Genomic DNA, 12,972 nt, shown 5'->3' on the forward strand with positions numbered 1-12,972 from the left:
AAATTTCGGTGAAAAGGGAGATTTTTATGATAAATATAGAAATTGTTGAAAAAAATTTGAAGTTGTCGGACTTTGTTTTTGATTTAGTTGCATGCCTGCAATAACTATAGTGCAGGAGGCCTTAGAAAGAGCGTTTCGCGGGCTAACAGCAAATGTCGCTCGCACACTATTGCCGATACTCTCGTGTCGTCTGCTCCTCAGCCGAACAAACAGGTCGAGGTAGCAAGAGGCAGAGGTCACTCACCCTTCCAGAAGGGTGCAGCGAGCTAGCTGTGGCAACCGGGCTCGCTCATTTGCGGAAGTGATTGGTTCTTGCAGACACACTCCCATATTGTCGTCTGCTGCAAGCCCGCGAAACTATCTTTCTAAGACCTCCTGCGCTATAACTCTCTAGCCTTCTTAACATTATCCCTCCATCTTCGTCTTGGGCTTCTTGCAGGTCTCTTGCCATCAGGTTTCCCGACAAGAATCCTGTAAAATCTTCTTTCCTCTCCCATTCTTGCCACATGGTCTGCCCATCTAAGTTTTCTTGATTTAACCATTCTAATAATATCTGGACAAATTATGTAGTTCTAAATTACTTAACCTTCTCCACTCACCTGTCTTCTCATCCCTTTTAGGTCCAAATACTTTCCTAAGGATCTTATTTTCAAATATTCTGAATCTGTGTTGCTCTTGGGTGTATAATAAATATACACAATATATAAGAACTGTTGTGGTAAACCAGGTCAAATTTTCAGAATACGCCATTGATACATTTGTGACCATTCTGACCTTTTTGTTTATAGTTGATCTGGTATAATTTTTTTTCTGATAAAATAATTCAATACTTTTTTTCTTTCGCAGGCCATCTGGTTGATTTACATGTTCGTGATTTTGGGCACGTCTGCTGATGATTTGTGAGTACCTTTTTACATTTTTTGTTTTTTTGTTTGTAGAGTTTGGATGAGTCACGGTTGTCGAATCGGTGTCGACCTTCGTGGCAGATTGGTCAACACGTCTCTCCGAAACGTCAGGGGTCTCACGTTTAAATCCGGGTGACTGTAATGGATATTTTTCTTTTCTTGAACTTTTCAGGGCAAAGTGAGTAATTGATAAGAGAGGGATAACAAAATGTGCATCTGACAGCGATGCTGGAGACCCAGGTTCCATTCTGGGATATGGGTGATATCAGGTCTGAAATTTTTTCGACAGTCTCCCTGCATAATATGGCTCTGGTGAGGGTCTGTCGGAAAGTAAGGTAACGCGTTGGCAATATCACCGAGATGACATATCCTTTTAGAGGGGCAGGAGTATATGAATCAAAATCTGATACCATGGGTTTAGGAGTGATTGCGGAAATGATATTATTTGCAAAATATTGATATCAGATTTTCACAGCATTATTAAAATTCATGTATGTAGACTTATTTTACAGAATCATGCTCTCATCCTAATTGTTCTATTAATTAATTAATTAAAAAAGACCCCCTACTCCATGAAGTCCTTTTTTGATACAGGGCTGAGCATCTACAACTAATAGTTGGAAGTTTTGATTCATTTATTCTAGCCACTAATTCATACATAGTACAATAGGTATAGTATGAGATAGGTCAAAATTTATAATTATAAAAGTTTTTAATATTGATTGCTAAACACTTATATTAATTTTTACGTAGTGTAAACATTTGTGGACTTCGGTGAGTTACAAAGTTGCTTACATTTGATGACAATGAAAAATATAACAAATATTAAAAAAATATATTTAGTTTATTTTTAATTTGCTTTTCTAGCAATTTTAGCAAATCTCAAAGATAAGGATGATATTGATGAAGGGACATTCACCAAGAATACTCATGCCCAGGGCGAGATTCAAATCCAGGGTCCCTGGTGTCATAGTTCATTATACTAACCACTCTGCCAAGTAGGTTGGCTAAATACGTGTATAAAATACATATAAATGAAAATAAGTCACACTTTATAAGCACAAGTTCCATTTCTAAATAGGCATATTAAACAAAATTTGGCTCTTGCATAGATTAAAGGGTGGCTGGTGGATTATAGTATATATTTTTTATTTGTTGTTAAATTCATTGGTTACGAAGTCTGTAGTTTTATGAAATAATTGATCCATCACTATCTGCTTTACTGTTTTTCTAAATTTAACAATGCTGTTAGTTCTAATATTCTCTTGTAGTTCATTGTGTAGACAAGTCTGGGTTATGAGGAGGTTGTTGCGGAACTTCAATGCACCTAGTGATTCAATGCACAGCATGTAATCGTCATGTCAGTAATTTAAAATGGTGTATTTAGGGGAGAATTCACACAGAAGAGACATGCGACAAGCACCACAAGAGTTCCACACCAGAGAGACAAGCTGCACGCGACATGCAGCAAGCGACACTTGTTTCTTGCTCAGTTCACATGATGATACTGATATAATTACATTAATGAGTTTTTTAGTCACCCAAAAAAGACATTGTTACATATAAATGACGTAAAATTTGTGCAAGTTATTGAAACTCAGGAGAGGCATGTTGTGCATGAGAAATGGAGAAATAATATGCACTTATGTCTATGCCCTTAGCCCAAGAATTTTCCTCGTAAATACCTTTCCAGTATTAAGAGTTTATGCATGAATTAACATGTACCCATGAAATTAAATATTGAAAAATAAATTCTAACAAAATCATAAAGAGTAACAATAGTTTGATTATTAGGTAGGACTGTTGACAAATATAAAAATATGGATGACAAAATGGTAACGTCATCTCCTTGCAATTAAGTGATCCAGAGTTTGATACCCAGTGGAGGCACTGGGCAGATCTAGTTCTGATTAGTCTATTTGTGAATAAAATGGACTTAAAAAAGAAAACTCGCAACTCAAATATGATATTGGGATTGTGTTATTTGTCAACCACTTTCAGTAGAACCTGTTGCAGCTCAGTATAGTTGATACGAGGGCCTGGCAGTTGAGAAACAATGCACTAGACCAGGGGTTTCCAACTGGCAGCCCGCAGGCTGCATGCAGCCCCCGTTGCCTTTTTCTGCGGCCCACGAAGCCAGTTTGAAAAATACATTAATTTTATGTATTTTTATTAAAATACGTTCTTTTTTTACTGAAGGAACGGATGCTCTGTGAAGAAAGACAATATCACAGGTAGAATTGATTTTGCAGTCAATAATGATAACACTGGGGAACAAAAAAAAGATTTTATTTTGCGGCATAAAGTTTAATAACAGTTTCAGCACACAAAACAGCTGTGATTGCCAATTGTATGATTGGTTCAGTTGAATTGACTCCAGTTATAAAAATAAACACACCATGGAAAATGTAGGAGGTAAAATTACTCTACGCTTTTCTAGGTAATATCAAAATTTGATAATGGGCTGAAATTCCCATAAGAAACTTATTTATTTATTTGTAAATTGTTGCTAGGCAACTTATGAAGCATTGCTAGGCAATATATCGGACACTCAACAAACCTTAACCTCTTAACTGGGTATGACGTAATACTCCGTTCTGGCTCTACTGATTTATAATGGGCATGACGGGATACTACGTTCTCATGTTCTTACTGCTGATATCTGTTGTGTATGACGAGATACTTCGTCAAATTACTTTCTTCTTTGTTTCACCAGATGGCTCTGACTTCCAGACTGTTGTAACCGTTAGAGTTAGCGGGAAGCAACGAACACAGCCCGACGTTCAGTTCTATCGCGTATGCAATAATGGCTCAGGCAAATCGGAAGCGACGGCGTGTTTTTCCTGCTGAGGAAATCCGAGATATATTGTAGTTGTAAATCTCGCATATTGTAAAAAGTACAAGAAGGACCAATAAAAGAATAAACAATACCTAAATGGTATGCCATGGAGCACAGAAATATTAACTCAAATATTGGTTTACGAAATTCATCAATTTATCAACAAAAATTCCCAGGGCAGATTGGGCTTTCGACGAGGAAATTACCCAGTTAAGAGGTTAAGGAAGAATACCAAAACATAAAAATGGTTTTAGAAAAAAATTGAGTATGCTGAACATAAGTGGCTCGTGTGTGTTGATTTGAAGATGGTGATTTTTTTACTAGGACAGCAAAGTGGGTACACAAAGAATCCCTGTTTCCTATGTTTGTGGGATAGTCGTGCTAGAGAAAAGCATTGGACGATAAAAGTTTTCCCGCCAAGGGAAAATATTAGTGGGAAAAGCTAATATCATTCATGAACCGCTGATAGATAGGGACAAAATCATCCTTCCACCACTGTATATTAAACTTGGGTTGATAAAACAGTTTGTCAAGGCCTTAGATACAGGTGGTGATTGTTTCAAATATATATGCCACACTTTTCCAGGACTAAGTATTGAAAAATTGAAGGCAGGAATCTTTGACGGGCCACCACAAATTCGTACACTCATAAATGATGCCAATTTTACAACTTACATGTCTTACATCGAATCTGAGGCCTGACTGAGCTTTGTGTCCGTCGTCAAAAACTTTTTGGGGAATCACAGAGCAGAAAAGTTCCCCCGATATAGTTGGAAATATGTTGAGAAATTTTGAGAAATTGGGAGCTAATATGAGTGTGAAAATACATTTTCTACATAGCCACATTGACAGATTCCCTGCGAACGTTGGTGATTTTAGTGAAGAACGGGGAGAAAGGTTCCATCAGGATATAAGGATAATGGAAGAAAGGTACCAGGGACGGTGGGATCACCACGTGATGACCGACTACTGTTGGAGCTTACAGAGGGATTGTCCTAAAAAGCAATACAGCAGGAAATCGTATAGAAAACATTTCACATAGTTTGTTACTTCATTGTGTACATATTTTCTTAATTATTATGATCATAGGCCTATATAAATTTATTTTTATAATAATGATTGTAATCACAAAAAGAAATATTAAGTTGTTGTTGGAAGTTCATTTATATGTATGTCTTATGTTTCCGCCATTTTGGTTTAGTTGCATTTATTTCATAAATTAGAGCCAATTCAGGAAATATGTTATTATATCATTATTCAGCAGCATGAAATTGCCCTAAATTAGCTCTCAAACACTGTGCCGCAATTTCACTGTTCCCCAGTGTAATCAGAAGAATCTAAAGTGACGTAACGTTCTCTTCACACCATGCTTTCCATCCCTTCGCTATGTGGAATGAACTCTGCCGCTTCCGTGAAGGCTTCACTCTTTGTGTGTTAGAAACAAACTGCAGAGAGGCGCTGTAGAGATCTGTTTTACTACGCACGAAGTACGAAGAGATTTCCAGTGTTCCAACTCGGATTGTACTGTGACTGATTGTTAAAGTTTGTGCAAATATCGAAATGAGCAATATCTCCAAAAAAACGTAAGATTGAAAATTAAAATAGCTTCTCTCGAACTTGAATTGCGTAATTTGCAAGGCGATGTGTTCCTTCAAACTAGGCAAGAAAAGGGGCCAGAGTTTTTCAAATATTTTTCAAAAGAACGCTTTCCAAACCTTCGTAGTTTTGGACAAAGAATGACATGGATGTTCGGCAGCACATACACGTGTGAAAGGGTTTATTCTTCAATGAAGTTCATCAAGAACTGCTACAGAAGCAGACTGGCAGATTCTTCACCTTCTGAGATTCAAATACAGAAATTCAAATACAACTTTAATAAAAGAAGCAGATTGGCCTAAATTTTCACATTGAACACTTACTATGAAGGATTCTTATTTGTATGGTGAGTCTTTAATTTCTTTCAATTCATCCATAAGTATTGGGTTTTTGTGAAATAAATTGTAATTATACAATTTTGATTTGTAATTCCATTGTTTTATTGCCTCATTTTAGAAATTTAGGTCATGCGAAAGTACTACATTTTCAGTTCAGTACTTACAATTTTTGTAATTTTTAATCCCCCCCCCCAAAAAAAATGCAGCCCGGCTATCAACTGCTGGATATAATTTTGGCCCTTAGACCTTTTGAAGTTGGAAACCACTGCACTAGACTAATCTATTTTGGACTAAAGTGCCTCTGAGCTGGCTTTTTAAAATAAAAGCAATCACGTCCTAAATTCCCAAAACATGGCCTCTTTACACGATGTTGAAAGAAAATTACAGCAGATAACTGAATCAAAAAACTTGATAAGCGAAAAGAATGTTCGTGTTTAAATCTTAAAACATTGTACGTATTGATACTTTATTATATCAAGAAATTAGAGCTTGAAACATGTTATAAACTCTCCGGTAGGGCTTGCTTCTAGAGTCTAAATATAGCTCGTTAGAATGAAGCATTCACTGCACATGCGCGAACAACAAACTGAGGCGACACAATGCACGGTATTGAGAAAACTGCACAGTCCGAGCGACACGCAAGCAACTTGAGACACGTGCAGCTTGTCGTGTCGCATGTCTCGTGTCATTTCGGTGTGAATTCTCCCTAAGAGCTTGCTTTGAAAAATGCACAATATAGTTGTCAATTGTTCATCACGGTTTATGCAAAATTGAATAACTACGCATTGCATTATTTTGACTAGGAAATATAAATAAGAAGATTAAAAAAAAAGTGTCTAGCAGAAATATTCCCAATGATAGAAAAATAAAAATCAATCAAATAATAGTTTATTATTAACTTGTGATAATTGTTTGATTATAATTATTTCCTATTCAATTGTGTCACAGCCTAATCCTCCCCTAGAAATATTCTACAAGATGGCGACCTTAGTAAATAAGAAGAAAGTTAATATTTCTAGGTAAATTGATATAACTATAGAACCTGATGGAATGGAGAAGCAGCGAGTGACTTGATCTGTGTCGTTTCAGCTTTTGCCCAGCGTTGACGGTGATCGCAAAGGTGCTCGGCCTCTCCGAGAACTTGGCAGGTGTCACGGTCCTCGCATTTGGCAATGGAGCACCTGACATCTTCACGTCATTGGCCGGCGTTCCACAGGGTCAGACGGAGCTTGTTTACGGGGAACTTCTTGGTAAGGTGCCAAATTCAGTCTGATAATTTTCAGGTTTTTTTTCCTTCCCTGGAAGAAATCCCCTCTGACCTCTCTTTTTTCCAAAATTTGAGTGAACTAAGAATTTTCAAAGGTGTCACAGGAACTTATCTAGAAATATATTTTGGGGAGTAGGGTCTGAACCAAATGTCTGAGAAATAATAATATAAATGTTTAAATTAATATAATTTATAGGTATATATTCATGTATGTAAATTAATTGTATTATTACTACTACGTGAATAGATAAAAAGATGGTATAAGAATAGAGATATAACATGACGTATTCAGTATCTATCTTGTGTGTACTTGAGATCGCTAAAATTTGTATCCTCGCAATGAAATTAACGCCAAAAAGATAGGGAATTGAATATTTATTTAATAACATAGTAACATATATTCTATCAAGGTCTGTAACTAGATTAGAATTCCTTTATTTTCCCTTCAGAAAAATTACAGGTTTGCTATTGATCATTTAGATATCTTTCTTCAGTAATGGACTATATTCTACAATATTGTTTTGAAAATATTAAATTAATATAGAATAATGTTATTTCAAAATATATCAAATGTTAAAACTGACCTCTTATAGTTGTAAATTTATATAAGATTTTTGCTTATTTCTAAAATGGGCTGGCCCCCATGGTGGAATGGTTAGCACATCATGCTATGATGCCAGGGGTCTCAGGTTCAAATCCTGGGCATGGATGTTTACAAGTGTCCAGTCATCAATTTCATCATATCATCACTCATCCCATCTTCGCAAATTAGCCAAATGTGGCACAAGAAGCAAAGTAAAATAAAGCAAATCAATCAATCATTTCTAAAATGATTTGGGGTACTGTGCTAATATTATACTAGGCCTTTCATGTTGAGGATGGGGTAACATATGTTTTTTTTCAGATTGTTCATCCAAGTAATAAGCAATATATTCTGTTGTTGGCTATACCATCATTTGTCAACACCACAGTGCTTCATTTTGACACTATTATTTTTACAGGTGCGGGGACATTTGTTACGACTGTCATCGCTGGAACCATCTGTGTGTGTCGACCATTCAAGCTCATGGAACGACCGTTCCTTAGAGATACAATTTTCTACATAGGTGCTTCTTTCTGGACGTTCTATATATTCTATAGAGGAGAAGTCACCACCATTGAGGCCATAGGTAAGTGAATTATGTCTTGTGGAAAAATATATAATATAAGGTTGATTGTGTTGGATGCAGACCTGTCTGAATAAAACTGTTTTAGGCACCTTGAGTATTGCAGTCATGAAAGCACAGAAAAAACATGAGGCATTGCTGATATTAGGGATAAACTCACAAAATACATGTTGTGGGAATCATCTGTCCTATGCAAAACTTTTTCCTTTATTATATTGTATTTCATATTTGATTGTACATATAGCTTCTGTGGTTTAGTGGTCAGTATATCAGTGTGTAACCAGGGTTTGAACCGGAGACACCTGGCTTTGTCAAAAGACAGAATGTTGTTATAGGATTATTTTTAGTTAAACAAGATAAGTTCATTACATGAACAAGCACTATTGTGTTTATTCAGTGAATCGTTAACTTTTAAAATTCATTTTCAGGGTTCATTATCCTCTATGTAGTCTACATAGTGGTTGTCATAGGAGGTCGATACATCAACAAGAGATTGAAACGATCACAAGGTAAGCAAGAAAATATATATATTTATAAATATCTGCTTGGGCACATTATATCGTTATTGCTCTGAAACATCACTTGTTCTAATTACTATTTGTAATTTGTGGTTTGACTGAGAGAACCAAAGTTATCCTCATAACATTCATAGCCAACTGCGAAGGTGGCCAGGTTAGGCACTCTTTACTTGCAGGCAGCTAATGTTGGTTCTTTAAGGAAAGATTTGGAAATAACTCAACAAAAGTAGAACGACTGACAAATGGTTCTGATAGGAGGTGCAAGGTGAGGATTGAGGGGGATCGCTCAGTCGTTTTAGACAGAGAGGTCATGGACTTCGGGAAGGGGACCCCTCCTCCCTGGAAATTGGCATTGTTCATTTCAAGTTACAAAAAAGCAGAAAACTTGTTAGTCCTTTTGTTAACAACAGAAAGAAAATTAATTCAGTTAGTATTGGAACAGAATAACCAAAATAAAAACTGCGAATAAAACTGGACAGGTGGACTAGAAAAATGTTGCTGGTTTAGTCCCACTGATCCCCAAGCATTAAGCTGTAAAGAGTAAACTTTAACAAGTGGCAAACTGTTTCACACAATGGTACAATAAAGTTATTAGTGGAATAAACAGTGAGAGAGAGTAGAACTTGTAACATTCTACAATCCTCACAAAAAGTTTGGAATATTGTTATATTAGACAATAGGTGATAGGCACAATGGCAAATGTTGGCAAAAAGACTAGAATGTCCACCAGACAGACACCATGTGTTGTTGCATTCCAAGGCCATGTCTAACACATATTGTCTAACGTAACATTATTCCAAATTTTTTGTGAGGAGTGTATTTCATTTATTTGTTTTTTGAGAGGATGTGTATTCAATTCAGTAATCTTTATTCTTGGGCGAGTGTTAGTCTTGCAGTCCTCTAAAATGTCCTCAAAAGAGAATTATGGCTATCATCCCTTTCTGACTTACAAGTTATCATTTTTATAGAGTACTTCTCATGTACTGTACATTTTGCAATGTACAGCTGCAATAACATTGTGTAGTTTTGCACACTGGAAAAATATATTAAAAACCCTCTCACAAAACCGATAAAAGTACACCTCTGTTCTGATATATTGTAGATAAATAGTTTTATTCACCAGAATTATTACATTCATGGTTTTGTCATGGTTGTCATTGGATAACATTTCACTAGAAATTTTTACTTATGGATTAAAATTATGTACAAAGTATACTACTTCATAGGATGAATTCCAATTCAATACATAATACAATACAATATCTATATATAATACATGAAATGAAACATAATACAATACAATTATAAAAAATTGTTACAGAAAATTGAGTGAATGCAGAATACATACTACTGTAGAAAGATAATCGCTGACGCTGGGCCACTTGCTGTCGAGTTTCGTAGCAAATGTCAGGGAATGCTCTGTAGATGAAATATGGCTACATGGAAACAGTTGTTGAAGGTGGTGGTGTGGCTGTTGGTGTGGGTGGCGACAGTGAAGTCTTGAGTTTTGGTTGGAGGTTCTGTGGTTATTGATGCGGAGGTTCAGAGGGGTAAAGGTTTCACCCAGGTAGAAGTAACCACAGATTTGACAGGTGAGGGTGTATATGAGGTTGGAGGAGTGGCAGGTGCCCTTTGGGTGAAGGGTGAATTCACCAGCTGGGGTCGGGATCTGGAGGGTGGGGGAGGTGATAAGTATGGGCCAGGTCTTGCATCTGGGTTTGTTGCACTTGTGGGCTGGGGGTGGTGGGATGGGAGCGGTGGGTGTATTATGGATCAAGATGTTCTTGAGGTTGGGGGGGAAAGGCATCGGAAGACTACTCTAGGTTTGTCCCAAAAGATGTCTCTGGTGTTGGGATCACTGTGGAGGATGGGAAGGAGGGAGTGGATGCTATGTTTAATTTTCAGGAGGTGAGGGTGGGACTGGGTGATCAGAGCAGGAGGGTTGGTTTTGGGTTGTTTGGCACGGGTGTGGGAGGTGGCTCTGGTTATTTGTTTGTTGATGAGGGTGGAGGGGTATCCCCGGTTGATTAGGACTTGGTGCAGGCATAGGTTGTAGTTTTAGCGGGATGAGGGGGATGAGTTGAGGCATTGGCCTCTTAAGGGCTAAGGAGAATGGTATGGCTCTTTTGGTGTGGTGGAGGTGAGAGTGGGAGTAGTGAAGATACTGGAGGTGGTTGGTTGGTTTGATATGTATGGATGTTTCCAAGTGGTCTCCCACGATGTGGATATCCACATCTAGGAAGGTCACTTTGTCATTGGAGTGGTACCAGGTGAATTTGAGGGTAGTGAAGTTGTTCAGTTGGTTTAGGAAGATGGTGAGGGAGGGTTCACCATGTGTACAGAGGAGAATAATGTCTTCAATGAATCTTAGGCAGAGGAGTGGTTTCAGTTGTTGGGAGTCTAGGAACTCTTGTTCAAGCCTGCCCATGAACAGGTTTGCATAGGAGAGGGCCATTTTGGTTCCCATGGCTGTGCTACGTACTTGCAGGTGATGCTGCTTCTCTGAAGCAGAAGTTGTTGCAGGCGAGTACAAGGTTGGCTAGTTGAATCGGGAAGTGGGTACTGGAGCTGTGTGGTTTGGATCGGCTGTTGAGGGATGATTCCGTGGCATGGAGACCATGGGCATTGGGTGGTGAGGATGGTGTTGGCTGGCAGAGGTGGTAGGTTGTGGATGATGTCAAGGAGGTGGTTAGTGTCACGTAGGTAGGAGGGCAGGCTCTGGACAAGGGGTTGGAGATGGGAGTCAAGAAAAGCTGATATGCATTCTGAGGATGTAACTGGACACAATGGGTCTCCCAGGGTTGTTTGGTTTGTGGATTTTGGAGAGGTGCGGGGATTGTCTGGTATGAGGGTGGAGATGGTAGAGTTGGATAGGCCTTCTGGGGGGCCTCGGGAGAGGACAAATTCACTGATATTTTTTCAGATGTGAAGTGGATAAATCAACCGTGGTGGGCTTGTAGGTGGTAGGGTCAGAGAGTTAGTGGGAGGCTTCCACCACATAGTCAGGAGAGTTCATGACTACTGTGGTGGGCCCTTTGTCGGCAGGGAGAACTTTGATATCTGGGTTGTTGTGGAGGGTTTGGTGCTGGGCTGGGGTTAGGTTGTGGTGGGATGAGGTGTTTTGGAGGTATGAACCATCCGAAATGTTGGTGACGACAGCAGTGATATATCTTTCAAGGGGGTGGTTGTTGAGGAGGGAAGGAGGGTCGTGAGAGGAGGGTGGGCAGAACATCTATTACCCCAACACACTGACACCTCCACCTGCAGGAAAGGGCCTACATTATTCCTTTTTTGAAGATTGGTTTTACCCTTAAATAAAAAGTAAAGTGTTCCCCTGTGCTTAGCACCACGCCATGAAGGCGTATAGGGGGTGTGGGGGTAACGCCCCACACTTTCTTGATCCGGTCGTGAGTGGGGGTGATGTGATCAGCATCACGCCCCTGACCGCCTTTACCCCCCAGGGTTTCCCCCAGGTACCCATGTTATTCGACGCTGGGTAGGTGCCAGGGCCGCTTCCACCGTTAGAAAAGTTCCCGAATTTGAACCGGCCGGGGATCGAACCCGGGACCTTTAGCATGGTAGTCAGATGCGTTACGTGGAAGCCTCCCACTAACTCTCTGACCCTACCACCTACAAGCCCACCATGGTTTTACCCTTGCTATTTTAAATTCATTTGGAAATTTACCGGTTTGAAGTGAAAGATTACTACATATGTCTGTGAGTGGGTTTAGTATAGTGTCGGCACAAATTCTTATTAAGAAATTAGGAATGTCATCATGTCCAGCAGAATATTTATTTTTTAGTTTGTTGATGATTTGATTAACTTCATCTGGATTTACGGGTCTCAAGAACATTGATTTGTCTAGTATGGTGTTTTCTTTTATTTGAGGATTGGAAGGTTAGCTAGTGAAATGTAGTATTTATGGAAAGTGTTGGCTATGTCAGCAGGGTTTGTTAATATGTTATCATCAATTTCTAATTGCTTTATATCGCATATTGTTCTATTTTTATTATTATGCATTTCCTTGTTTACTATTTCCTAAGTTTTTTACCTTGTTTTCTGACGTTTGAATTTTGTCAGATATATACATTCTTTTTGCTTGTAATATTACTAGGATATTTCTGTAATTTACGTAATTTTGTTTGTATTTATTATCATCTTTTGATTTGATATATAGTTCTCTTTTTTTAGCACAAGATGTCTGTATTTCCTTAGTTATCCATGCTTTTGTGTCTGCATTAGAGTTACCAGGTTCAGTTTAAATTACTTGTATGGAAATGCCAAGTTGAAATAATACTTGAATGTATTCATGAATTCCTGCACTTTAGTATCTACATCATTT

General features: G+C 38.3%; 1 protein-coding gene across 2 annotated transcripts in view; it reads left to right on the forward strand.

Moving 5' to 3' along the window:
- Window positions 1-12,972, forward strand: part of LOC145989196 (mitochondrial sodium/calcium exchanger protein-like) — an 85,059-nt gene that overhangs the window by 48,859 nt on the left and 23,228 nt on the right. For both annotated transcript variants that reach the window (XM_083124498.1, XM_083124497.1), the window contains exons 3-6: window positions 847-899; window positions 6,768-6,928; window positions 7,947-8,114; window positions 8,540-8,620. In XM_083124498.1, coding sequence (XP_082980624.1) covers window positions 847-899; window positions 6,768-6,928; window positions 7,947-8,114; window positions 8,540-8,620 — 463 coding nt within the window. The remainder of the gene's footprint in view (window positions 1-846; window positions 900-6,767; window positions 6,929-7,946; window positions 8,115-8,539; window positions 8,621-12,972) is intronic.

This window comes from Lepisma saccharinum, chromosome 6 (genome assembly GCF_977018435.1).
Source record: "Lepisma saccharinum chromosome 6, izLepSacc3.1, whole genome shotgun sequence".
Taxonomy (NCBI): Eukaryota; Metazoa; Arthropoda; class Insecta; order Zygentoma; family Lepismatidae; genus Lepisma; species Lepisma saccharinum.